This window comes from Diplotaxodon limnothrissa, linkage group LG18 (genome assembly GCF_057381915.1).
Source record: "Diplotaxodon limnothrissa isolate DT_005_m linkage group LG18, D_limnothrissa_male_GT1.1, whole genome shotgun sequence".
NCBI classification, from domain to species: Eukaryota; Metazoa; Chordata; class Actinopteri; order Cichliformes; family Cichlidae; genus Diplotaxodon; species Diplotaxodon limnothrissa.
In genome coordinates this window covers 3,751,639-3,779,152 of record NC_140613.1, presented here as the reverse complement: position 1 = coordinate 3,779,152, position 27,514 = coordinate 3,751,639, and the positions used below count along the sequence as shown (strand labels likewise).

The 27,514-nt window shown below is 39.7% G+C and overlaps 1 protein-coding gene across 1 annotated transcript; it reads left to right on the top strand.

Moving 5' to 3' along the window:
* The first annotated feature begins 1,904 nt into the window (after window positions 1-1,904).
* marchf11 (membrane-associated ring finger (C3HC4) 11) lies at window positions 1,905-26,681 on the top strand. Its single transcript, XM_085378547.1, has 4 exons — window positions 1,905-2,282; window positions 13,738-13,893; window positions 23,384-23,576; window positions 26,359-26,681. The coding sequence occupies exons 1-4, from the start codon at window positions 1,905-1,907 to the stop codon at window positions 26,679-26,681; spliced, it is 1,050 nt and encodes a 349-aa protein (XP_085234673.1).
* Window positions 26,682-27,514: the final 833 nt, after the last annotated feature.

Here is a 27,514-nt window from a genome sequence, read left to right as displayed (position 1 = left end):
TCATCACTGTGATCACCAGAGTGCAAGAACGTGTTAAAGAAGCCTGTGATACTAGTACAAGTTTTTCACATAACTGCATATAATTAACATTTGTCTCCCACAAACTCACAGAACCCAGCTTTAGTGGATCTATAAAATTAAAGGTAAAATAAAGTTTAAATGGCTTGTAATGGCAGGTAATAGGTTAACTATAAATTACACAAAGCTACAATGCCAGAGTCCTAAGACTAGAAATAAGCAGCTGGAAACGAGTATAATAAGTCACATTTAACTTCTTGTTAACATACTGAAGTTTAACTTTAAGACCATTAGCTGGCTGTTAGAACACTTCTCCACGTGGCCCCAAAACAACCATCAAAAGACACTTTCCTATAATGGATACTCATGGAATAACTAATGAAATGACCTTACCCTGTCAAATGCTCCTTAAATGCAATCAGGACCTTTAAAACAAACACTGTTTGTGACTCTATCATCACCAGAACCCAAGATCAAGAAGTGAGAAAGATTAAAGAACACCATCCAAAGACATTTCACTCAAAGCAAAAAATGAAAATGACTTGTGCATAAATAACACTTACAACCACACCTTCTTTAGACTATTAATGGCTTCCTGTTGTTGCACCCCTAAATTCATTATCAGCCACTTTAAGATCAGGCTTCTGCCTCCGAGGAAACTGTAGCTCTGTTTCAGATAGTTTTTTGTGCTCTTGGCTCTGCATGCTGTTATTAAAAGGTTGTATCCTTAAAATTATGACACAGCTCTGCATGTGCAAAGTTTTCTGTTTGGGACAAGCAGCCAATAAGAAAAAAACGTTGAGCATTAATTAACTTTACCTCATTAAAGCATTAACTCATAAGTTCCCTTTAAATGCTTCTTTTAGATTCATTTTGGATCGGTAAGATTATTAACCACACGTTCCAAGCAGAGGACACCGGAATTCACCATGAACCACCTTTAGAGAACCACAGGCTCAGCCCTCTACGACATTTAATAAGTCTATCATTTACAGGCTGAAGTTCCTCTTTAAGTTTCAGAAAGATTTTAACCACCACCACTGATAATGATGGCATTTGTAACCCAGCAGGTGACCCCTTTAACACAGGGAGGCTGCTGTGGGTCGCCACGTCTCAGCACATAAAATATTCTTTGTGGCAGGCGGGCGGACTGGCCAAGTTGCTGCTGCTGTGAGTATGATGCTTCTCATTTCTTTCTTACTGCTGGCTGTGCTGAAGTAGTGCCTGCCTGGGTCTGGAAACTTATGTCCTCCATCATATTAATGGGATAATAATGTGATTGATTGGTCATCCCCCGGGGGAAATGGTCTTTTCTGCTTCCTGAGAGTGCACGACTCATCAGAGAACTTACAGCTGACTTGAAGTGGATTCGTGCCCAAGAGCCCCTCAGCAGGGTGAATGCTCGAGCACATCAGGCGGCTTCCAGCCCGGGTTGGACCGCTCGGAAGATTGTTTGCGTGCCGCTACTCTGTTGCCATCGGCTTTATCGGTGGGGACTAAAGAGGCGGAGGAGGAGGAGGAAGGGTAGAGGGGGATTTGGGTGCTTCAGGACGGCTGAGTCTCGTTGCGATGCATGGAGGCTGCTTGGAAATGCTCCCCGGGTCTCCGGAGCGCATGAGGCGGTTCCAGCCGAGCGACGGTCCGCAGCAGCATCGTGAGCTTCCTGCGGCTCAACTGCAGCTCTGCCAGGCTGTCACGCTGTAGGTTCCGTTACAGGAGGTGCACGGCTCGGTTCGGAAGCCACGGAGCGGAGTTATTTTCGCCGAGAGCGCCGTAATCAAGGAGCCTGAAGGCTGCATCGCGTCCCTGCGTCGCAGTGGTGGTGGATACTGTGTGAGCGTGTCGGGCGGCATCTATGCAATTTATTTTCGACTTTTCATTTTATTATGAGCACAGAGGAGGGAGAGGCGGGTCCCGCGTGTGGGGAGGCGAGTGGAGGTACCACCATACCTCACCGCCACACCTGGGAGGAAAGCGAACCTCACGGCTTCCAAGGACGTCCGCACCCCGACGATGAGGACGAAGCCTTGGGAGGAGAGGAGGGAGAGGGGGCAGAGGGCTGCCGGGAGGGCCGGAGCTGCAGGGACGCGTGTGGGGGTGACACAGAGAAATTCACTGTGGAGAACAACGAGGGGAATTTTTCCAGTGAGGACGGGGCTGTCGGGGGGAGCTCTTGCAAGGCTCAGACAATGCATTCAAACTGCAGCAGCGAAACCTGCATCCCCACTCCCAGCTGCAGGATCTGCTTCCAAGGCGCAGAGCAGGTACATGTGGTTTTTAGCTTACTGATGCCAACCAATGTGTGTCCAAGATTGTGTTACCAAATGTGTTTGTAGTGTTGGCAGATTAACAGCCCCGGTTTTGTGAGTGGTCGAAGTTGAATTAAACTGAAGGTGAGGGCTCGGTCCTCGCAATGCTTGACCCTGATTGGCTGAATGTAGCAACTCTTCTAATTAAAATTAGGTAAACCTGCTGAGTTCATATCCTGCTGGCTGGCCTGGTTGGACGGATTTCAGTAGCGCAGAGAGCCAATCAGAAAGAAACACACACACACACACACACACACACACACACACACACACACACACACACACACACACAGAGAGAGAGAGAGAGAGAATCCGAAAGCTTAAAGTGTGTGAGCTTTTTAATTCTCTGAGATGTTACAGGGAAAGGTTTTGTTCAGTAACGCCGGACCTGCTGCTGTCCGTGGTGCTGAAATCACCAAGGGCAGCAATTCCAAAGCTGAGCACAAGTACTTCTTTAGAAGTCCTCAAGAGCCAGTCATATTTTACCATTCATCAACTGACTTACCGGTGGATACAAAAAAAATCATATCGTAATTAATTAAATCCCATAGTTAATTAATGTCAATTTCCATTTAATTTCCATTAAGTTATTACATTCTAATGAATTAACTAATTAATGTATCATAACTCATAAAGTACAGCTGCATTGTGACGTATAAGATTTTATATATTATAATGTATTTGTTAATAATTGTCAGATCTTACTGTGTTTAGTAGTAAAGGATTAATTCCTGATCAGGGCATCAAACACTGCTCTTTATTAAATGTGTGCACTGGATGTCCTCTGGGGCCACTGCAGTGAGACACCTGTTGCAACATAACCATTTTCACTGCCAGCTCCTCATACATATACTTGGAGAAAGCATTTTTCTTTTAACATTTTGACTACATGATATATGTAAAACCGATAAAGCCACCATGGCATTTATTTATCATTTACAAATTTTGTACCCACCAACACAAACTCTTATATAATATTTGCCCTTTGAGGGTGTAATAGATGTATAACTTAACTCCAGTAGCTTTCAGAGCACATTTATACTGCAATGCTATAGTAGATTCAGTGAGCATCAATATCTACTGTTATACTTTTAGTGCAGGTGACAAAATTCAGGCACAGGTAGCCTTAGAAAGGAGTCTTGAGGTCATGAGACTGGTACTGCTGAAGCAGTTGAAGCAGTTTCTAAACACAACCCAGTGTCTTGTTGCAGTTCTGTTTAAAAAAACAAAAAAATCCTGAAATGGCCTGTAAATGGTAAATGGCCTGTATTTGTATAGCGCTTTTCTAGTCCCTAAGGACCCCAAAGCGCTTTACACAACCTGTCATCCACCCATTCACACACACATTCACACACTGGTGATGGCAAGCTACAATGTAGCCACAGCCACCCTGGGGCGCACTGACAGAGGCGAGGCTGCCGGACACTGGCGCCACCGGGCCCTCTGACCACCACCAGTAGGCAACGGGTGAAGTGTCTTGCCCAAGGACACAACGACCAAGACTGTCCAAGCCGGGGCTCGAACCGGCAACCTTCCGATTACAAGGCGAACTCCCAACTCTTGAGCCACGATCGCCCCACACTGACCCAACCACATGCCACTCCCCCCATGTCTATAATGCCTGCACACAGCTGTTCCTACATAATGTTGTTTGTGTTATAACATGAAGTCAGAAGCTGCCAATATTTATCTTTTTACCAAGTAATAAACTAAAGTTTTTACATACTGAGACTGAATAATTCATCCCTTTATGGATGAAGGATCCCAGCCTTACTATTCATCCCACTGACTGGAATTACAGGCTTAAAAACATAACTGTAAAGTGTGTGTACTTATATACACACACACACTTTAGTTAGAGGAAAATGTGTCTCTGTTGTGGTACTGGCAACACGATGTTGATAATGTGTGGGTTAATTTTATTTATTTATTTATCTAATAAGGAAATCCCACTGAGATAAAATGTTCACAAGGAAAAAAGGACAGGCATACAAAATATAAACATATTGTATTAAAAATGCAATAAGTACAACATGAAATGCATGATATGCAGACATTCACTACATGGCACCTTTAAATCCAGAGACAGATGTAAGCATGTTTAAGTTTGGTTCTTTCTGCAAGTATTTCATTTCCAAGGTGTTTGGTGAGATCCTGTTTTGAAATCTCCAAATCTGTCAAAAACATCAGCACATCAGAAGCAACTGTTTAGACACACACACACACGTGCACACACAGACACACACCGGTGCTGTTTCCTCTGTGGTCACTGATGTCCAGGATTAAAGAATGCAGTGGTGAGTGGTGATTTTGTTTCTCTAATAAATCTGTATAAATAAAGAAGTACAGATGAGCAATATGCTGAATCAATGTTCAATAAAAGTGAGGAGGTGGCTTGAACATACATTATATCACCAAATATCACCATCAATCCTCAAAATAGCTTCCACGTTAGTTTTTTCAACAATTAAAACAAAATCTATAAATTGTATTTTCTAATAAGAGTGCCAACTTGTACAATAAAGAAAAGCTTGTCATTTATCCATATACCCTAATACTTGTGTAATTTAAATGACAGTCTCATCAGCAAAGAGATGTATTCTTGCTGAAATATAATTTTTATTGTAGTATTAAGATAACTTCTAAAATTATAAAACAAAATATGTCCTCAAATGGAAGCCTCTGGGACACCTTTAGTTATTCAAGTAAATCAAATTTGTGCATCTAGACAAGAACATTGACTAAACATTGCTAGTACTATGTCATAGATTTCCACTGGTTGGTTTATTTTCAGACATGCCTCATTTCAGAAGCCAAAATAGTGCAAGCCCACAACCCATGATTTTTATCAATAACAAATAAATAAAAATCAACCAAACATACAGACAGAAAGGCTGAATTTTAGTAAACAGTCAACAGAATAGCAAACTTTTATTTGTTTACAAAAATAAAGATCAACAGATCTTCATGCAAGATCCTGAGCAGGGTCCAAAGTACGAAAAATGGATGATAAAAAGTTCCAGGTTCAGAGGCTAAAGTTCTGTTATTGTATTTTTGTAACAGGAAGGTTAAATGAAAACTGTTCAAAGTGCAGAGAAGATGGTAGATCCCTCCATAAGGACTCAAAGTGTTTAGCATTTTGGATTGTTAGCAGCTAAGTACACCTTTCTGCCACATGTCAATAATCTCTAATTTATCCAAATAACATTTCTATTAATCAGTTTTTGTGTTTAGCTGCTTCCTTTACAAACACACTAAGAAATCAAAGTCTTCATTTCAGAGCAGCTTTCTTGAAGGAGATGCTAGATGCTCCAAAACTATTTACATCCTGTTTGTGTATAAAGTGCCTTTCAAACACTCAAATAAATTAGCAGTGCTTTAAATGGGTTGTAGAAATGCATTAAAACACAATAAACTGAGAAATAAAAGCAGATAAAAGATAAACATGCTGAGCATTATTTTTGTAAGGGTGGAGGCAGCATGTAGATCATGAATGAAGTCCAGTATAATATTACATTACATTACAAGCTCCTGTTATAGATGAAACTAAGATTAAACTGGTGAGTCCTTCCACCCGTACACAGAAAACTGCAGCTCCTTCATCGTAACAGAGGGGGATGACAGTGACTGAATCATAGGCCATTAATAATAAATATTTTCCCTGAAGCGATGCATCAGTCTAACTGTCTGCATGTTTTCCTGGAGGTGAATGGACTGATGTGGACCTGCAGGGACAAATGGACATTGTCCTACTGGCTCTGAAACCTGACACTCTGCAGGCCTTTTGGGCTCGTGACAGTGATGGCTGATGAGGGACGATACATCCCTGCTGGAGCTTAAGGGAAGAGGGGAGTAAGGGCAGTAAATGCCTAAGTGAATATCCTGTCTTCTGAACGTGGGCTACAGCCTATTAGCAGAGTTAATCTAATAATGCTGCCCCCGGGTCCAGACTGATATTTGATTTTGATACACGGCCACAGGCTGGGCAAGCTCACCAGTTATCAAGCAAATTGCAAAACAGACATTTAACATTTTAAATATTCATGTCTCGGCAGATAGAGTGAAAATGTGCCGTAAACACCATAAAAATCCTCTTCCAGTCTTTGGATTGATTGGTTTAAGCCATACTCTGACATCTTCCATACCACCTTCCTTTCAGAAACCAGTGCTATTTTGTTCATTCAACAGTCCAGGCTAATGATTGTAGTTTATCTTAATTTTGGAAAGAGGAGCTGAAAAAAAACAACCACAACTTGGGGTCTAATTTTACACATTTTCTGCAGCTTTCGGGCTAATCCACCAGCAGATGTATTGAACACACTGAGAACTTCTCATTTGTTTGTTTAATAGATCTGCTTGATATTTCACTCAAACAGCAGTTGACATGTGCTGCTGCTACATGGGATTTTTCTGGAGCTTTAAACCACATGTCATAACAATCGTCAGTGGGTAAAGGGTGCCCCAAAGGGCTGTTAGGTGGACTAAAATTATAGAATTTGATGAGTGTATAGTTTAAAAGAGGACTGCAGAGCGGGAAACGAGCCAATCAGGGTTGGCCTATGATATATAAACACAATTATCAAACCAAAGTAGTGGAAAACTAGATAAAATCTTAAAGGGAGTTATAGCTGTTGTATTGCAAATTACTGAAATTCTTTACCTTTGGTCTACTCACTAAAGTTTTCTGGAGATTTTTCCTCCATTGCTTATTCCTCAATCTAAAGATCGAGTGTTCCTGTGAAAAGCTCCAGAGCAAATAAAGCTTTAGGCCTTGAGCAGTTTTATATCTTTTATTATGGCAGTTCTTTCACAAGCTCTAGATTCATTTACTGCCTTTTTAAAGAAACTTTGTTGCATTGTTTACTCTTTAACAATCATCAGACTGTTTACTTGAGCTCCCCAGAACAACTGAATAAAAAGCCCTCGATTTTCCATTTATTTTAAATGTTACATTTGCATTTGCCTGACTGCACAACAAGTGTATACGCAGGCCTTGAGGTGGCATCGTCAGTGACATGAACTTGTTTATTTGGAGCTTTCATCTGCACTGTAAACACCATTTGATTATGAAAGTGTTTCTTAAAAGCCGCACTAAAAAGCTATAAGAGTGCCATGAATGACATGAGAACATTGCTGTTTTTCTTATCATGGTTTAAATAACGATTTTCTAATGTGAAGCATATTGTGTTCATTCCCAACTCCAAAAGTGTATTCTTGGAATGTACTAGAGTGGCTTTTTATTTGTTTTATACTGGGTCTCACTCAGACAATCAAAGCAGTGCTATAGATTACCTTCATTAGGCATATCTGCTCTCACTGACATCAGCAAAGGTGAAAAAACGGTGTTTAGAGCTTTTGTTTTGAGCTTCTGACTTTGGGGGGTGTATTTGCACTGATGTGCTTACTTCCTTATTCAAACTTTTGGACATGTTTTTTTTTTTTAATATTAGCACCCACCATTGTAACAGTATGAATATGACAGAGAGTAAGAAAAAAAATAGCCCCCTTCAAGGTTTACTCTAAATGTTTAGCTACTAACACAAGGTCCAGCTACATAAGAAATACATTGTCTAACGCAGAGCTTGCAATATGGTTGAAGGGTTAGAGTGAAAATTTGCAATGAAGTTGGATTTTGTTGTTTGTTTGTTTTTTTGACAAATTAATCATAACTCGAGGACCATTTAATAGCAAGACTATACCACACAGACATGATTAGGAGCGGCCATGATAGCAAAAATATCTTCACTCATCAGGTAAATCCACTCATCCAGCTAAAAACGTGTTTATTCCCCAAGCTTATATGTATCAAAGCTTTAATCATATAATCCAATGTCTCTTAAGAAAAATCTTCCTGTTTCTCGGTTCAGAGCAGAATTACAAGATCTACATCTGTAATGAGGTCTTTCACACCAAAGCTAAGATGCTTTAAAAAAGCCTCAGACAGAGAGGATTCAAAGAGGCTCTGATTAAAAAAGCCTCATGTTTTTTTAAACATATCTCGAGCTGAATACCTTATCATTACAAATCTAAAGAAGGAGAACAAGGAATTGTTTATGCCACGCAGTATTTACTGGCATTTGAGGCTGTGAAGAGTATAATCAAAGAAGCCTGGCATTATTTGTGAAACAGATCTAGTTCTTAACAATTGTTTTTCTCAGCCCACTCAAACGCGCTGTAAGGGCCCTCTCAGCTGAGCAGACCTTCCCCTGCATCACCCTGACATTTCCTCATCTGGAAATTACCCAGGTGCTCATTGCCAACTATTATAACTCATTTAACCACCAACTCATTGGAAAAAAATACAACATTAAGCAAGCTTTACATTGTATACACACCTCAGTGTGGATTAATACACACTAGTTTGTACAGTTGAACACAGCAGCACTATCACAGACATCTAGTGCTGTGGATGTACACTTAGACAAAGTGCAACACTTCCTCTTTCAGATATGTGGGTATTGAGGCAATAAAACATCCACCCAGAGTGGGAGATATAAACTCTTTGCTCCTAAAACTTGAACTCTGCTGTATATACACACTGAGCACTTCAGCCCCTAAAGGCCTTAATGATGACTTTGACATTAAATCGTTTTTTGTGATTGAACACCCCGCGCTGCTGTGTGGGCTTTATTTTTCATATAGTTTCATTTGTGACTGCTCAATTTTTCTCTCGCTGTTATCCTCCCCATGGTAATAATAATAGACAGAGGTGCACACAGAAGCAAAATATACGAGTCCTTTATGGATTACCGATTATGCGGAGCATTTTATTTAAAATCTCATATACAATTTATTGTTATTTATCCTGGAAAGTCAGACTCTTGAGATGTTGTTGGTGTCCAGGTCAAAATAGGTAGCTCTGTCAGCTCAGTTACATTCAATTATAATACACACACAAAAATAAACAAACAGCAGTGCACACAAATGTGTGCAACAAAGAGATATCACAAAATGATAAACTTCAAAACTAAGAAAATGTGAAATATGAGAATAAGTGAACCTAGCTCAGGTCCAACAGGGGAAGCACTAAGTCTGCAGAAGCAGCTTCCAGGTCATTTAAAATGATCTTGAATCCGCTAAGATAAACCAGCTCCCCGAGATTTAATTGATTTTGCAGCTGGTAGTCAGCAGGCTAAGCAAGATGTTGATGCATTATTACATTATTTTATAAATTATTATAGATTATTTTTATATGCTTATATTGATTGCTGACACTAAGTAACTCTTTCTTTGCATTTTCTGTGTAAGTTTTGTACTCACACAGCAAGTAAAACTCAACACTGTAATCAATATGCTTTTATTTTCAAATTTTGTCACACTCCATTTCCAATGAATCAGTTTTCATGGTCAGTGGTAATAGTTTGTTGAAATGGACTGCTATTTGATAAAGTCAAATTATGAGACGTGATTTTTACACTTGATCATATACTTCCAAATCTGCTCTGGGGTAAGTGTGAGCTTGTCAGTTCCTCTTATCAATACTGTCATGATTCTCATTTGTTGTGCGTTGTAAAACAATGAAGTGTAAGTTTATTGTGCACCAGTGAAATTTTATTTCTGAATGCAAAACAAACACAAATTTAACCAGTATCAGATCCCAGTACTGATATTTTCCTGCTTGTTTACTTCCTCTCTCTGTGTCTGCAGACAGAAAATTTGTATTGCAATTTTTATCATACAATAAAAATGCTTTAAAGCTTAACTCTCATCAGGATATTTGACAGTGCAAAAGGATGGGCCAAAACAGATAAATATCAACCACTGACACCCAGGCCGTTTTCCTTCCCTCAACATAAAACAGTGCCGTTTTGTCAAAGCTGCTAGTGTGCACTACAAAGTGTCCTTGGGCGTTGTGGTTATGGCATCGGTGAAATAGGGCTGTCAGTCCCAACTCATCATTTATCAATGTGAACGAGGCTATTTTAACACAAAGCAACATTTGGTCCGGAACCCAACCATCTAGTTTTTGATCCTTGACCCAAAATGAAAATGAAAGTATAAAGGGGAAATTATTCAGAAAGTGGAAACAAAAGAAAAACACAAAGATCACTACTGCTACACAACTTCAAACTCAGCATAACATAAAGGTGTTAATTCTAGAGAGCGATGGGGTGGTTAATGCCAGCCTCCAACAAATGCTGCCAAATGATTTAAAAAGCCTAATAATGCATTTAATCTGCATATAGACATTTTAACATCTTATTAATTCAGTTGTGCTACTGTTCTGCAGAACAAAGAGGACGGGAGCACCTCAAGGTTACTTTTTCATGTTTAAACTACATGAATAGGTGGCTTGATGAAAGATTTTAATTGTACTTTTCTATGAAAATACTATTAAGTGAAGGTTAATTTCAGTTGGTGGAAAAATAATCCCGAACAGCAGCTGGCTGATCAACTCGCCCAACATAATTTTTTTACTGGTGCCAAACCATTGGTTATGTCAGACCCTGCAATATTGTTATTGCCGGTGCATTAAGGCACAGTGTGGACTGCTGTGACACTGGCATGCCCCGAGATTAGAACACAGGTGAATTGATTGCTTATCAATATGCCATTATTAGTCACCAAGCCCAGTATCGGTTGACCCAGACACCCATATTCATGACCATGGAGCTTTTCATAAACTGAGTCCCTTTTTCTGCTCTATTTCTTCAGTCAGTTCAGATTCACTAATATGTGAGTTGTTGATAAATCGCAACACTGATGCTGAACACCTGTGCAAGTTTCCCACAGAGAAACTTGATCAGGAATTAATAAGGAAGAAGGGAATGATAAGGAAAATCAATAAAATGTTATCAATGCTCATCATTAACGATCGTCTCTTTATAGATGTTTCTTTAATGTTCAGCTGGAAAAGAAATACACAAATAGTTTACATTATTTTCTGACCTTGTGTACTTCTCAATGGAACGACCTTGTGTTACTAAAATAAGTGCACTGTTTTCAGAGAGCCCCTTTAGAGAATTCTCTGACTTATTCAAATTATCCTTGAAGTTGGCTTTATCAATCTCTGCTTCAGTGCATAGCTGACCTGCATCAGTTCATTCAAGCGAAAGCCTCCGAGGTCCTTTTAAACCCACAAGGTTAATATGACATGATGAAAAATGAGCTCTCTGACCACTGACCTTAATATACTATTAATATGCCACTCACAGCCCAGCCAGCAGGTCAAAGCTGCAGTAATGGCTGCTTGAGGAATGCCTAGAGGAAGAAAAAAGAAAAGAACCCATCGGAACAAATAGATGCGGCTGTAATGATTAATGTCAGGCTGCATCCCACCGTTAATATCCGTAAGTGTTGTAGCTTTGAGAAATGGTCATTGATCTGAGCGATGCTGGTAAGGGCCTCTGGTGAACAAGCCGTGTGTTTTCTTTGATGTATGACATGTTGGGATAAAAGGCCAAACTGAGGCCTGAAAACAAGAATTTTTGGATGATAGGAAAGATGACACATGGACCATGAAATGGATAGAAGATTAATATTGGACAGACAGCTCCAATATTAAACCGAAAGCAGATAGTTTCTCTCCGTTCCTGAAAAGAGTCTGAGGTTTAATTTATCACTGGTACTACAGAGAGTAGCCAAAACGATAAGAACACGAGACAAGATATGAATGTCAAGCAAGTATAGCTCCAGGTTTTGTTTGCTGCTTTTGCATTACCATATGCAGGGTTTGCAGAGTGATTGTGAAACACAAGTTCATATCGTGAACCTTGTACAAAGAAGGAGAGAAAAATGCTCTATCAGTTTCATTATCTGCAACCACAGACTAATGGATAAAGTCACTTTGTATATGAACATAGCTTCCAGGTTTGAATACTAAAACCCGTTTGCCTTAAGGGAAGACTCCATGGGCTATACAACTTTTATCCAGATGAATAAAAGTCTATCAAACAATAGCTCTTTGGCTTCAATCTCAGTAAACATTTTCCTGTTGCGTTATTGGCTCAGTCATCGTTTTTGAATCATATAAATGAAACATAATGGTATATTTTTTAGTAAAAATAAATTATGGTCATTACTCGAATCAGAAAGGAAGATTTTCCAGGGTTTGCTGAAAAGGCACAAGTTGTTAGCTAATGAGCATGCCGTCATTGGTGCAGCCAACGATCCAATCATCAATCATTGCCAACTTTTGGATGACATCAGATACACTGATCTTTTGGACTGTCTTTGAAATCTCTCAGTGGTCAGTGAGTCCTTGGGATGTCAGTGGAACAGATATGACTTGTTTTTGCAATCACAGGAGTTGACCCCTGCTGGTGAGTAATTAGATTTGTGTTAGATTTCAGGTCGGATGCAGAAGCATGTTCAAATTTGGGGCTTTTTACCTGTTGCTAGGCAGTCAGTAGGCTGTGGGCCTCTTGCCTCAACCTCAAATAGGCAACATCATTAGGGAATGATGTTATGCCATCATGTGGCATCTCTTACCAGTGATGTCACAGAATGATATTTCAGAGATTGAAAATGTTTCATTACTCATGATAACTAACCAAGAAAATTAAAGGTGATGTCACACAACTACAAAGAAGAGGTGTATTAGAGTTTATGCACTGATCCTCACATTTGTTTTTGCTGATGCTAACATGCTTAAAGATGCCGTGCAATAACAGATATCTAAGCAGAGGTTTGAGGATGTAAAGTCCTAATAAACAGGACGAAATCACAAAAATTGTGTGTGCCTGGTGCACCAGTGAGTACTGCACAAGTAATGAGAAAGGTCTCAAAGTTTTATCATACTTTATAGCTTGGTAGGATGAAACTTTGGATATAGCATTTAAAGTCAATGCTCCAGCAAAAACTGTAGTATTTTAGCACAGGTATCAGCAGTTGCTCCTAGAATTTGCACTCGGTCTAAGCTGCTTTAGACTGAAATGCCTACAAATGGTATTTAAGTTTAATCAGACCTTTAACTTCTTCAGACTCTTCCCCATTTACCTTGGAGACGGGTGATAAAACTCAAAAAAGTGACAAAGGACCTCAAGCTGCCCATGGCATGGAAGTGACAGTAAATAAACAGTTGCTCTTGGAACTTGCACTTGCTTTTTCTTTCACTGTGAGTATTATTGATGAACAATTGAGGCTAGACTAATCAGAAATCATCTCTGCATCAGTCGTCATGAAGATAGTCTAGCTATTTAGTAGTTAGTTTCAAGCTACAGCTGGATAAGCTAAACTATCTCTTTGACATGATTGGAATGATTTTTAATCCATCCTCAATCATTTAACATATAAACCAGTGGTGTCAAACATAAGGTCCAGGGACCTTGCGTGTTGTGCGTGGCCCTCGATGTAAAATGAATTTGACAGCTCTGGTCTAAACTGTATTTGTGTATTTGTGTCAGTTTGTCCCCTCCCTTAAAATTTATCTCTGTTTACGTTTGACCTTTGCCCACTCTCTGGTCTCCAGGGGGACTTGTTGAACCCATGCAGGTGTGACGGCTCAGTGCGGTATACCCACCAGCAGTGCCTGCTGAAGTGGATCAGCGAACGGGGCTGCTGGACCTGCGAGCTGTGCTGCTACCGTTTCCAGGTGATCGCCATCAATCTGAAGAGACCATGGCAGGTATAATACTGCTGAAAGGCAGAGTATTTACCCTCTGCTGAAGGTTGCCTCACTTTCAGACTTAACTGTTCTCTCTTTATTATGATAGCAGTAACAACTTTTAAAATAACTCAATAGAGAAATGCATAATTAAAGCCATGAAAGGTCCAACCATGGATTATTTAACAAACAGATTAAATTGAGTTATTTTTCTAGGCTTTTGTTTGGTTTTGTTGTTTAGTGTCTTTAAAACTTTTAAATTTAACACACACAACCCAAAAGGGGTTTAAGGGGCTTTTAGGAAAGGCACTAACTGTTTGTGAGTCAGTTACTTGTTATGAAAAATAATACAAAGTCCTCCAAATGGAATGACAAAATAGATTTGTTTGCCTTTTCTAAACTTCTACCTCTATGATTAAGGTTTGGGTAGATTTGTGCAACTAAAACTGCTTAGTTAAGGTTCAGGAAAAGTGGCAGTCATTATATACAATGGAGATATGGAAGATGTTAGCTGACCACATAAATAAATAATTACACTGCATACATTTTGTGTGTGACATTTTAAATAAATTTGATATGTATTTGTGAAAGGGCTGTTCAGTGGGGCAGTGCTTAGGACTTGCTTACAGCAAGCCTGGGTTTAAACCTGCTGGAGGGTGTGGCGTTTGCATGTTCTCCCTGTGCCTGTGTGGCTTCTCTCCAAGTAGTTTCTTCCCTCAGTCCAAAGACATACATGTTAATTGGTTATTCTTTTTTTGGCCTGAGGTGTGAATATAAGTATAAATGGTTGTCTGTTTCTCTGTGTTTGCCCTGCCAACTTTTCCATGGTACCCTGCTCTATGCTTAGTGTAGGCTGGGATAAGCTAGTAGTGTAGGAGAGCAGAGTGCTGTTTCATCATGTGAATTTTCCTTTTTTCATTCTTGGTCAAGTACTTCCAATTATTTTGGTTTTCCTGAATTCATTTTTTCAGGGGCAACAATGACACAACCGCCAAAGCAAGACTGGTTTAATAGGTGGAGGCCACTGACGCTTTGTCCCTCCTCATCTTTTCTGATGGTTTCACTAGTTTTAGCATTTGGCTAGGTCAGTGTCACTACTTAATAGCTTGCTCAAAGGGAAATCATATGATTTTGGGGGTTTTCTCTGTTTTCTTTATATTATTGGTGAGGAAAGGTCTCAAACGCCAGTCCTTGAGGTCCAGTGTCCTGAAATTTTTCCATGTGTCCCTGTTGCCACCTCAGCATGCATTCAAGTTCTATAGTCTTGCTAATAACCTACAAATCGTCTTCAGGTGTGTTGCAGCAAGGACATATGGAAAAGTTTCAGGACAGCGGCCCTTGAGGACTTGAGTTCGAGACCCCTGTAGAGTCTTCGCCTTACAATTTAAAGTGCCTTGAGTCAACTGGCAATGCCTGGGCCCTGTAGAGGTTGCACAGGTAGGCATTTGTGAATGCCAGTTGAATACTAGAGTTGGTAAATCCCTGTGCTTTTTACAGATGAAAGCAGGTTCAGTGTGAGCATATGTGACAGACATAAAAAGGATCTGGAGAAGCCATGGACAGTGTTATGCTCAAACAGCAACCTGACTGCCATGAAAACCTTAGACCCACTGTCAGACCTCATGCGGGTGCAGTGAGTCCTGGGTTCTTTCTGTTGTTCGACAATGCCCGGCCTCATGTTAATAAAACTGTTAGGTTAGGGTAAGAAAAAGAACATGATACGGGTCAAAATACAAAGGTTGTTGGTTTTTCTAAACTCCATATTCTTTCCCCTGGAGACTCTTGACAACATATGTGCTGCATGCACAAAGTATACTTCCTTATGAGTTTCAAAGTCATTCTTAACGTCTTGTTAAAAACATATGGCCAAATCCTGTTCATGAACTGAACAAATAGAATATCTCACATTGGTTTTTCATGGTTTTCTGTGGCAGAGGTAAAAACCACATAAAAGGTGGTTTCTGGTTTATTTTAACTGTCTAATAAGGTCATTCCACTTCACTAATTTCTAAATGAGATTCTTCAGTCTTCATACTTGCAAACTGTGTGGAAAGGACAGAGTACATCAAAAAACAGATGTTTCAGGGTCATTTCGATGACTGTTATTTTTAATATACAATTTTGAGCTAAAAGATCCTGTCATGTTTTTTTTTTCTTTTTACCCCATTAACGTTGAAAACAGCAGCTGTTTTGGAGACCTTCAGCAGTCCTTTGCTGCTCTGCATGATTATACCAAACAGTCACATTATGGAGTAACTGATGATTTTTTTGGTAACTGCCAATTCAGTGCACATGGATATGATTGAAAAAGCGAGTGCTCTTTTTTCCAAAACAAAATGCTCTCTGAGATTTGTAGTTTTAAGAGGCTAAAAATGACACATGCCACCAAACTGCAGCCATTTGTTTCCTGTCCGCCTTTTTTTAACTGCTTTTTACTACCGTCGAGGTTACAATTTGCCCCCACTAAGCATGCTCTCTAAATTATTATAGGGGCATTAACTAGAAATTGTTTTTACAGTCACTGATGTTATCGACCCATCAGTTGGATTTATGCTCAGAAATATTCACAGCTTCTCAGTTGGAGTAAAAACAGCCTCACGGAGCCAAACTGGTAAAAAGCCATTTCACTGGCAAGCTGACAACAGATAAACCCACCTGCGTCTGTTAGAGCTGCTCTTGTAAAATGTTGGCTTAAAGTCATACTCAGAACCCAAATGTGGAAGTGCACTTATCCTATGATGATGATGATGCACACTTTTCTCCGTAATGACGTTTAAATAAGCGCCTCTAATTGCAGTTCAGTGACTCATTGTGCACAGAAAGTAGAAATAAGTGGATGAATCTTGACCTTTTTCAAAGTAGGATTTAACCCTTCAGATGCAGAGTTGTTTTGCAAAAACTTTAGATTATAAACTAGACGGATTTTTTTTAGCAGCAGTTACACAGCTTCAACCACAATGACACATCAGATCCATAGCTGGAAATACACAATGCTGCAGTCAGGGCTGAAATAACAGAGAAGGTCAATGCAAACATATAATGTTGGTATTCTTAAACCAAGAAATATAAAAGAACTGGAGTACCTGTTACAGCAAAAAGGCATTTGGTTTGAAGGTGTACCCTGGGTTTGATCTGGTGTAATCTGTCTCGGGCCTGCCATGATTAAGCAGTTAAAAAGTTGGATGGAGGGTTTAAATATGACAATGATGTAGTCGCTGAAGTCAATAATAAGTAATGCAGCCTCACCAGACAGACGCACATAATTAACATTTCTAGCTTTAGTTGAATCTCAGTATCCACTTGAAATAGTAGCCCTCAAAAAGATTTACTCCGGTTACATTGCTAGAAATTTGAAAGACTTGAGCACTAGTGATGGCTGTAATAAGCAGTTGCTTTACCACTTTAGTTCTTAGACTGAAACATGTCAGCATATATTTGATGAGCTGACATTAAAATGGCAAAATTTACAGCAGAACTGAACACAGCACGGTCCAAAAATGCTTTTGATTTTCCCTTTTATAGAAACATCCATCCATCCATTCGCTTCCGCTTATCCTTTTCAGGGTCACGGGGGGTGCTGGAGCCTATCCCAGCTGTCATAGGGCTAGAGGCGGGGTACACCCTGGACAGGTCGCCAGTCTGTCACAGGGCTAACACAGAGACAGACAACCATTTGCGCTCACATTCACTTCCGTATTAACACCTATGGGCAATTTGGATTAATCAGTTAACCTATCCCCACAAGCTGCATGTCTTTGGACGGTGGGAGGAAGCCGGAGTACCCGGACGGAACCCACGCAAACACGGGGAGAACATGCAAACTCCACACAGAAAGACCCCGGCCTGATGGTGGAATTGAACTCAGGACCTTCGTGCTGTGCCACAACAGTGCTTTTTAAATAAAAACAGTACAAGGATATTTTTTTAAATAACCCATTTAGAGTTTGGTCTATAGTTGAAATGTGGCTGTTTTGATTGACAGATGTGCTGCTGATATGGGCGGCTGTAGCCCATTGATATCTCGTAGGCTTAATCTCTGCTTATTTGAGTCGCTGAATTGAACCTCTGAACTGTGTTTCTGTTTTGTATTTTCAGTGTCACTGTCTGATAAATAGCATATCTTGCTGCGTGGTACAGACTATAGAAGAAGTTAATTCTCTGTGTGGATGCAACTCGCTAACCAAGATTGCTAGCTTTAAGAGAAAGTTTAGCACTCAATAATAAAGAGAACCTATAGGTTTCAGAGTAGAAGTTGTTAAGAGAAAGCTTGGTTAACAAACGGATGGTGTGACATTAGAGAAAAGATGTGTAGGTGTACACACGGGTGTTCACAGACAAGGACTACAGCTTTCTTGGCTGCTGCCTCAAAGCACATTGTGCGCTGTCTGTCTTGCGTGCTGCACAATATCGTTTAATATTTAGTATCTACTGTTATCTACTGCTAGCTCGTTTATTGTGATGGTGCTGTATTTATTATTTTGCTCTTTTTTTGTTTGCTTTCTCTTCAGTTTTTTTTTCTCCATACAGGTGATCCAGGTGTTTTGTTTGTTTTTCTTTCTTTCTTCCCCCCCTTCTCACCGTCTCTTCTCCCCTCTGGTTTTCTTTCTCTCCCTCTCTTTCTTTCATTCTTTCTCCCTGTCCTATCCCCCAGTCATGTCTGTCCCGTTTGTAGCAACCGAAAATAAAATAAATGCATAATTATAACCAAGGTCAATCAAATGGACCAATATGGCAAGGCCATGATGATCCACTTGGTAAAATAAATCCGCTTGGCATCTTTCTTGGCCTTAAGACAACAATTCTGATGGCTAAAGATCCAAACGGGACACAAAAAAAAAAAAAAAAAGAGAAAAGATGTGTAACCAGTATCCAGTGACAGCTGTGATCTTTCTGAATTATAGAAATCTATAACTGAGATATTTTTGCCTCTATTGCTCTTTTTTTTTTGCTCAGCTAAACTTAAAGAAAATGTCTCTTCTCTTAAAGTAATCAAGTACAGAATTTTTTATTGATGAAAACAGAGACAGCGATGGCTGCTTTTGGTAGCTTGAGATGGATGCAGCGTTGAGTATGAACCTGCTGTGTGTTTCTGGTGCCACTTCACGTCACTGCTGTCATTTTGGAGCATCAGGATTCCTGCAGTCGTTCTTTCTTTCAAAAGCCTGAACAGACAGAGACTCCTGAGGCTTAAAATATCTGCATTCTGGATCGTTTCTCTCACTGAAGAACATTCAGGCCTTTTCATATCTGTTCGCTCCAGATGGGAGTTGAGTCACTGGCAGACTGAACAAACACACAGCTGAGGCTCAGCAGAGCTTTAGTTTCTGTCCACAAAGTCCGCCTTAAGTCTTTTCTTCTGAAATGAGCATCGTGCAGCTTCAGTCATCTGCTCGTTGTCAACAATCTTCTGTTTCCAAGTATTTTTATTCAAAAGTTTATTCTGTACTTTCTGGTATCTCCCTCTCCATTCTCCTATTTTCTGTTTTCTTATTGTTATTGATTGAGCTCCATAGTTTTTCCCTCCTTTTGTCCTCCTTTTTTACTTTCTTCATGGCCTCCTTCCACTGCTTCTTGGCCATCCTCATCTCCTTTTTGGAGACTTTGTCATTCTTGTAGCATGTTTTCAGGGTAGTCTTGAACTGTTTGGTCATTTCTTTGTATTTTCGTCTGTCAGAGTTCCTCGTCCTGTTTTGGTTAATGTGTTTATCCAGCCATGTGTAGGTCCTTCTAGTTAGGTTGGCTATAGCCTGTTGGACAGAGGAGATGACAGGCTCTTTCACTCAGGTTTTTGTTTACATATGTATACAAAATATATATATAAATATATAACTTAGCAGAAGTTGCATCACATTAATTACATTTTGTGCCTCTTGTGTTTTCCTTACTTTTCGTATCCTGCTCAGGAGTTTACTCCAGCTCAGTGACAGTCTTTTCATCCTACTTTGTGTCTTCAAAGAAACATAAATAACAAATCACAAATACTACCAAGAATGTTGCTACAAAGATGACTGCCTAACAACATCTACTGCAGTTTTTAACTTATTTTAAATCTTCTTACTTTCATTTTTTTCACTATACTCCCACAAGGACACTTAAAGAAAACCTTTACCACCAAATTACCTGTATTCAGTTTAGATTTAAACTCCTTATTATACTATATTTAGATTTTAAATTCATATGTTTTTTATCTTTACTGAGCAACATTGGTTTTCATGTTTTGGTGTCTGTAATTATCTGTAATTGTATCTGTACAATATCAAGACAGTAGTTTCCCAACCTTTGGGATAAATAAAATCAGGCTTATTTTATTTCTCTGATAATATTTTTTAAGTTTTTACTCAAGCAAGATTTTTTAAACGCAGGAATTTTGCTTTTTACAGAGTAACTTTACAGAGTATTTTATTCTTGTATTAGGCATGTGTTGCCTCTCTGTGCCGTTCTGGACCACCCCCAGCCCTCCTCCTACTGTTAAATGGCTCTGTGGAAGTCACTTTTACATTTGCTTTAGTGCACCACCTTTATTCTCTTGTTTTAAAACTGCAACCCTTCAAACTTCACTTTAGTTTTCCATTAGCACACACAATCGGTGTACAATATTGGAATGTTAAACATCCATGAATTTTTTCGGAGTCCTTTGCAACGAGATTTAGTCATGTCCATTATGCAGGTGCAATGAATGGAGTTAAAAACGTTATATTTTTCTTGAATGAGACAAGCTAAAGTCACCTGACTACACACCTTATTTGTATGCAAATATGTTTTAATTAACAGGAATGTGGCACCATGTAAAAAAAAAAAAAAAAAAAAAGCAGGTTTATTTTGGTGCAGTTTTATTTTCTACTAAGCAAAGCACTGACTTTAGGGTGAATAAAGAGGCCCATTTTTATTTTGATACATAGATTTTTATATTAGCAGGACTGTGGCACACGTGTGTAGGCTATGTGAGCTTAAAACTGTGAAATCAGTCTAATGCTTAGTTTCCGAGATTGGACCAGATTGCGCATGCACAGGGTGCAGTCCTAAAGTCCCAAGTTATGTAAAAATGCCCTCTGAGATCAAACCCCAGTGCATTATTACCATACTGACAATGCATGAACACCAAGCTATTTTCAAGCGTGCAGCCTATTTGAAAGCAGTTAAAATTTGAAAAGATGCAAAATGACCAATTTAAAGTAGCGCAGTACAGTGCGACACTGATGCATTCTGTTATGCATGTTTGAATCTGATGCATAATGATGCATATTTAAGGTCACTTTTAGCAGGTCTGTCTTGTGAGCCTCCCCACATCACTGCACTGATATCATTCGAAGCTGCTTTGTTATACTTAATAAAAGTAGTTATATGCAGCAAGTTAGTGAGTGGAGTGTTTGAGTGTTTACCATCTCGGTGGAGGGTTTTCTGCGCGCTTCTCTCGCTTCCTTTCAGGCTTTTCTTAACTGATAGTTGTATAATAAAAGGAAGGCTAAGAAAAAACTCTGTGTACAACAACCAGACAACTTAAAATCTTTCGAGGTGTTTTCGCGGCTCCGTTTTGTGGCTTCTCGTTTCGAACAGAACATGACGTCACGTTTTTCTGCTGTATGAAAATATTCTATTTCTTTGTTAGGCATCATTTAAAATCACACGAGGCTGTATAAACTAACATAAACTGCTGTGTTGTTTTCAAATCGTTGTTGGTGAACTGTTCACAGCTACTGCTGCACATAGCGTTGTCTAAAATAAAAGCACAATTTAGGGGGATAATGGTTTCTCATTGTGTTTTTTGGTCCTCACAGGGTGGTTTTGTGCAATTCCGCCTCTGTTATCGCCAAATAAAACGAGTGTAGTAATTATCCCTGCGCTCAGTGGCGGACTGTGGGGAGTATTCTGGTGGTATGAATAGTTGTATTGACCCGCAATAATATAGAAACCGGATATGAGCTGAAAGAACTGCCAGAGTTCACCAATCACATAGTGGATAATCTCTCTGCCTCGCAGCAGTGTCCACAGGGTTCATGCCTGCTGGCCTCATGCTTATGTATAAATAAACTTTAGACGCGTTTCTTGGCGAAATGGACGGTCAGAAGACTGAGAGGGGGGATAAAACAAGGTGATCCTTAACACAGATACAACTAAATGTATTCTAAGACAGCGGTCCCCAACCCCCGGGCCTCGGACCGGTACCGGTCCGTGAGTCGTTTGGTACCGGGCCGCGAGAGTTGAGGCTCAGGTGTGAAATGTAGGGTTTTCAGGCTTTTTATCGGTTTTCAGCGTTATTTTGTTAGCGTTTTTATCGTTTACTCTGTTTTCCTGGGTCTTTTCACGTGTGTTATGAATACATTTTCTTTTTTTCGGTACCGGTACTAGTTTTATTTTGTTGTATTTATCCGCGACACCTTAAAGGCCGGTCCATGAAAATATTGTCGGGCATAAACCGGTCTGTGGCGCAAAAAAGATTGGAGACCGCTGTTCTAAGAGACCAAGTCATTGAAGCCAACACACACACACACACACTTCGCTTCAGCGCATCTCAACCTGCAGTGAAATGTGTATGATTAGTGTATTCCTATTGATTCTTTTGTTTTTACAGAGTGCTCATCACCATAACATACCTTGAAAACTCAGCTTTCAGTGAGACCACTGTGTTATTTCCATTTTTTAAAGAAAAGGAAAAGAAAAAATCACCTTCCTCCCAGACATGATAGTGGGCACAATTATGTCTAGTACCTGTTACCAGGATTATTTAAATGAGGTGACAAAAAAACATCCAGACTGTTTATGCTTCGCTGTATGGTAGATATAGAAAACAATGTCTTTTAGGGAACGGTAAGAGGTGGACAAAACCATTGTAAGACATTTAAGGGTCAAGTCAGGTCATTTTGCCCAAACTAAAAAAAAAAAAATAATAATTAAAAATTATTTTAGCACAATTAACAACTTATTATATTGTTTAATATTATTTAGATATACACTGTACTAGTTTGTTGTAGTGTAGACAGATGAGTGAGAAGAACTCGCTTCACTACAGTTTACTGGTTGAGCTCCAGTCCCACCCTCACACTGAACTTTGAGCAGTGACCAAGAGATTAATATCATCGAGAGGTGGGACAGGGAGGGCTGGGCTTCTCTGATTAGGCTGCTGCTTTCTGAAAATGGACGGATTGATTGACAGATGCATGGAATGAACAGATGGATGGATATAATTATATATTCAATAATGCATTAATAAGTCCAACATTGTTTTTAATCATAAAAATGGGACTCGGACTGCCTTGTCACACTGACATGATACTGTGGAAAGGCCCTCCTTTATTTATGTATTTGATTAACACAGGTCGGGCATCCGAATTTTGTGGTGCTGCAGATTGATCCGACATGGAGCAAAAATACTGTTTTGATTAGGTTGTCATGACAAAAGAATTTCCCACGGGATAAATAAAGATCTTACTTTATCTTAACTCTTGCTAAAATATAAACAAAGTCTTTAAAGTCAAAGTGTGTATTTAATGTATTGCCTCTGTTCTTTGTGCAGTGGCAGTCCATCACCATTACCCTGGTGGAGAAGGTGCAGATCATTGCGGTGTTCCTGGGCTCTCTCTTCCTTGTAGCCAGCATCTCCTGGCTGCTCTGGTCGGCGCTCAGCCCTCAGGCCACCTGGCAGCGTCGCGATGTCCTCTTCCAGATCTGCTACGGCATGTATGGCTTCATGGACCTGGTCTGTGTAGGTGAGAATGGGCATGCGGCTGCACACCAAACACCTGTGCTTTGTTGATGTGGCTGACTCTCTGTCGTGGCAATGTGTAACTTTTAGGAAATTCCCTGAAACTCAGACGTGGATGTATCTGACTTTTTGACAAAGGCATGACACCACAAGGCAACAATTCTAGTTTCAAGCAGAGCATTTGATCTCAAATGTACTTGTATAACAAAAATTCCTAAACATAGGCCTAAATTTCAGTGCTTAAAATCAGTGTCTTTATAAACTCATTCCTCAGATATGCTCTTAAACGTGTTTAGCTGTTCTGAGGACAGAGTGAGGGGGTGGTTGGCTGAGGGCAACAGAGCTAGAAAGTACAGTCAGTACTCAGTGCTCAGGTCTCCTCTCACCTCTGCAAAGCTGGACGATCACAACGTGAAGTGAGTGTGGAAAGTCTGAGAAATGATTCCCCCTATGAGTCAGAGCTGTTGGGTTTTTGTTATCCAACCATCCAATATACACGTTGGACAGACCATAAATCCTTCCTAAGACTCCAAGATCCACTTTACACTTCACGGACAGTGTATGATCTCGGGCAAAAAAATACTGCATTGTGCTTTGAGGTTATCGACTAAAGTATGAACAGCCTTGGAACCACAGTTTAGTGATCAGTTCAGTATTTTAGCAAATATTTCTTTGCCATCTTAAAGATTTTCTGTCAAATAGGATTATAAATAATATTTTTCTCAACATCTAAATTGGTTGAAAAGTAATTCCTAAAATAGGATATAATATGAAATTTCCCCTTGTGGGACTAATAAAGGTATATCAAAATAGGATATGATACATGCACATCTACACCAGAAAATGGGACAGGTGCTGTGCTGAAATATGAGTCAATACGTGGGAAAAGAAAAATAACAGCTTGCACACTGCAGATCTCTAGTTTGCTTATTTATTGCATCGTGGTACCAAAACTTTAATAATTTTTCATGTACTGAAAAGTAATTACAAAATGAAAAGTTGTGCAGGGACTTGGTGTCTGTCTTTCTTGGACTTCTTTAGTACAAATAAAGTTTTTATTCAATAATTATTTTATATTAGCATTTCATAAACAAAAACAAAATGAAAGAAATAAAACATTTAGGCTTGTGAGAAGAGGAAGACATGAAAGCCATTTAATCGCTAAGAGATTCAAAATGACAGTGTCTTTCTGCGGAGACCATGAGTCACTGTACTGAATGAGTGTCAGTACGTATACATGAGCGCAGGTCTGATAATATGATTGTAAAATTGGTCACTGTGGTGTGTGTCATGGACAATCGGTGGTTGGCAGAGAAGTCCAACAATAGAAGACCGTTTAGGTTCAGATCAGGCAGGCTGCTGAAGTTTCCCAGTAGCTTAATGGAGTCATCCAAGAGCCTTCTTCAGTTACCAGTTCAGTCCAGTTGTCTCCTTTTTTCAAGCCCTTAAGACTACGGTGATCTGGATGACAGAGAACTAACACAGACACATGAACGGGTTGTTTAAATGATCGTTCTTGGTCTGTTGTACGTTGAAACTGTGTCATCATGTGTTTATATACGATGCAGTTTTTTGCCATCATACTTGTGTCAGTTTTGACTGGTGAGATAATGTCGATGCTCCGCCCTTGTTTGCAGGACATAAATGACTGTAAATGATCTTTTTAGCAGTCGGTGCTACAAATTAGTTTCACAAATATGAAAGGTTTCTAAGATTAGCAGTCTAAAAGTTCATCTCTCAGAATAATGCTGGACCTCTTTATAATTTATGGTGCCAAGAAAATAATGCACTCCTGTGTTTTTGATTCATTCACAGTCAGTTTCATGCTATCTCATAATAGTACTGAGCATATCCAAGGGAGTATTTCTCTTCAGTTTTTTGTTGTAGCCATGTTAGCAGACTGAACCTTTCCAACACTGATTTCTTGACAACCGCTCTCTGTTGTCAAGAAATGTCACAGCCACCTTAGGTTGGGTTACACAATAAATCACTAGAAAAAACAACAACATAAAATACCACCTTCTGAGCAGACAGTACAAACACTAAAAAGGTTTTTATGTATTTTTCCAATTTAGGGAGGCAGGGTATCCCTAAATTTGTCACTCATCTACCACTCCACTGGGGTTTTTTGTCAGTGGAGCATACAGAAAATCCATTTCCCTTCAGATTTCCTCTAACATGCATATAAAAAGCCACGTTCAGCCTTTAAAATCAACAAAGGCTTTGGTGTTACTCTAGATCCACACACAAAAAATAAAACAGCTTTCTCAGCAAATAGTTTATAGATGTTGTTGGAAGAGAAGGAGAGAAGGGCAACTTTAAAGTGAGGAAAGATGAAATATGTAAGAGGAAACAAAAAGACAAAATACTTGCAAAATATTTTATATCTGTCTGTGCAGGTTAACAGTCATCCAGGTCGTGGTAGTTCTATGTGCTCAAGTTGAAGGCAACTGGACTACTTTTTAAGTTGGTGAAGACATTTAAGAATTCGCACCTTGGCTCACGTGACCATAATGGCTCACATGATTACCAGGTAGATCGACAGCACTCAGGACAGTCAGCAAGGCACCAACACCACTACAGTTTGAATATGTGGGACTTCCCATCAGCTGCTAGAGCTTTCAGATGAGAGGTGAAATGTCTTCAACTACTTGGAAAAGAAATCGAGTTGCCTTCAATTCAAGCACTTAGAAAACCTTACAGTAAAGATTTCCTGAAAGTTGGTCATGACAAACTGCCTAAAATCAAAATTCCTATAAATGTGTCAATTGCTGTCATCATAACAGGCTTGATCATCCACGAGGGGGCAGCAGTGTACAACGTGTTTCTGCGCTGGCGAGCAGTGAACCTCCACTGGGATGTTCAAAGCTATGACAAGACCAAGGACATGGAGGACACAAGCACTGGTCACTCTTCGCTGGCCCCCAGGACACTTTGGTTGCCTTTGGCCACTTTTGGGCCCAGCGGCCCCTTACACCCGACCCAGCTGGGATCACATCCATGGACTTGCCTGTGTTTGGCACCCTTTTGCCACAGAATGGTAGCCCGAAACAACCTCAGCCAGGACAGTGATTCGGGAGAGGTTGTCATTCGTGTAACATCGGTATAAACTCCAAGCAGTATTTGTGGAGAGACGACGCATCTGATGGGTTACATCTGGGAGTTACAGTCTGAGCTGTGCTGCAAAGTTGTTTTGTTGCTGATTTTTTTCCGTAACTTAATACTTTTAATTATTTGAACTGTGTGTGCTGTCTGGGGCTGGTCCTCAAACCAATCTAATACCTTCAGTAACTCACATTTTTGTGTTGGTGCCTTTGTTTTTACTCTGAGATATAACACTGTTTATTTTGTGACAGAGACATGAGCCACCCTCACATAAATCTTTTTTTTTTTGTGGTTTTCCTTTTAAACTGTTGTGTGGCACTCATGTCATGTGGAATTGAAGGAAGTGATGGGATTATCCAGATTACAAATCTAAGGCACAACATCAGACATGGTGTAGGATCACAGGGTTGCCTGTTCAAGGTTGAGGAATACTGTACACAGCCAATATCCTCTCTCTCTCTCGCTCTCATATATCTCTGCTCTAATGTGGCATAGAGACAGTATGATGTCATAGTCTCAAGCCACCCTTAATTTCATTAGGTTTTGTTAGGAAAATGTGAAATAAGTGTAGCGATTTATTCAAATAAGTGCAAACATAGATGGAAATACAGGATATAAGGCAAAAAAACAAAACATATTTTCTACAATTCTAACAAGCTTGAAAGTCAATAATTGGTTTGACATTTCTTTTTCAACACAGCCAGAACTTTCTTAGACAAGCTTACTTACCTCTTGTAATTTCTTTAAGGAGCATTCAGCAGTAGTTCTCCAGACTTCTGGAAAAGCCATTCAAAGTTCTTCTTTGGATGTTGGCTGTCTTTTTGTTCCATTTACTCT

Excerpts from the sequence above, each read along its gene's own strand:
- marchf11 (XM_085378547.1), top strand. The coding sequence starts at position 1,905 with ATGAGCACAGAGGAGGGAGAGGCGGGTCCCGCGTGTGGGGAGGCGAGT. Across the intron at positions 2,283-13,737 it reads GCTTCCAAGGCGCAGAGCAG|GGGGACTTGTTGAACCCATG; the intron begins GTACATGTGGTT and ends TCTGGTCTCCAG. Across the intron at positions 23,577-26,358 it reads CATGGACCTGGTCTGTGTAG|GCTTGATCATCCACGAGGGG; the intron begins GTGAGAATGGGC and ends TCATCATAACAG.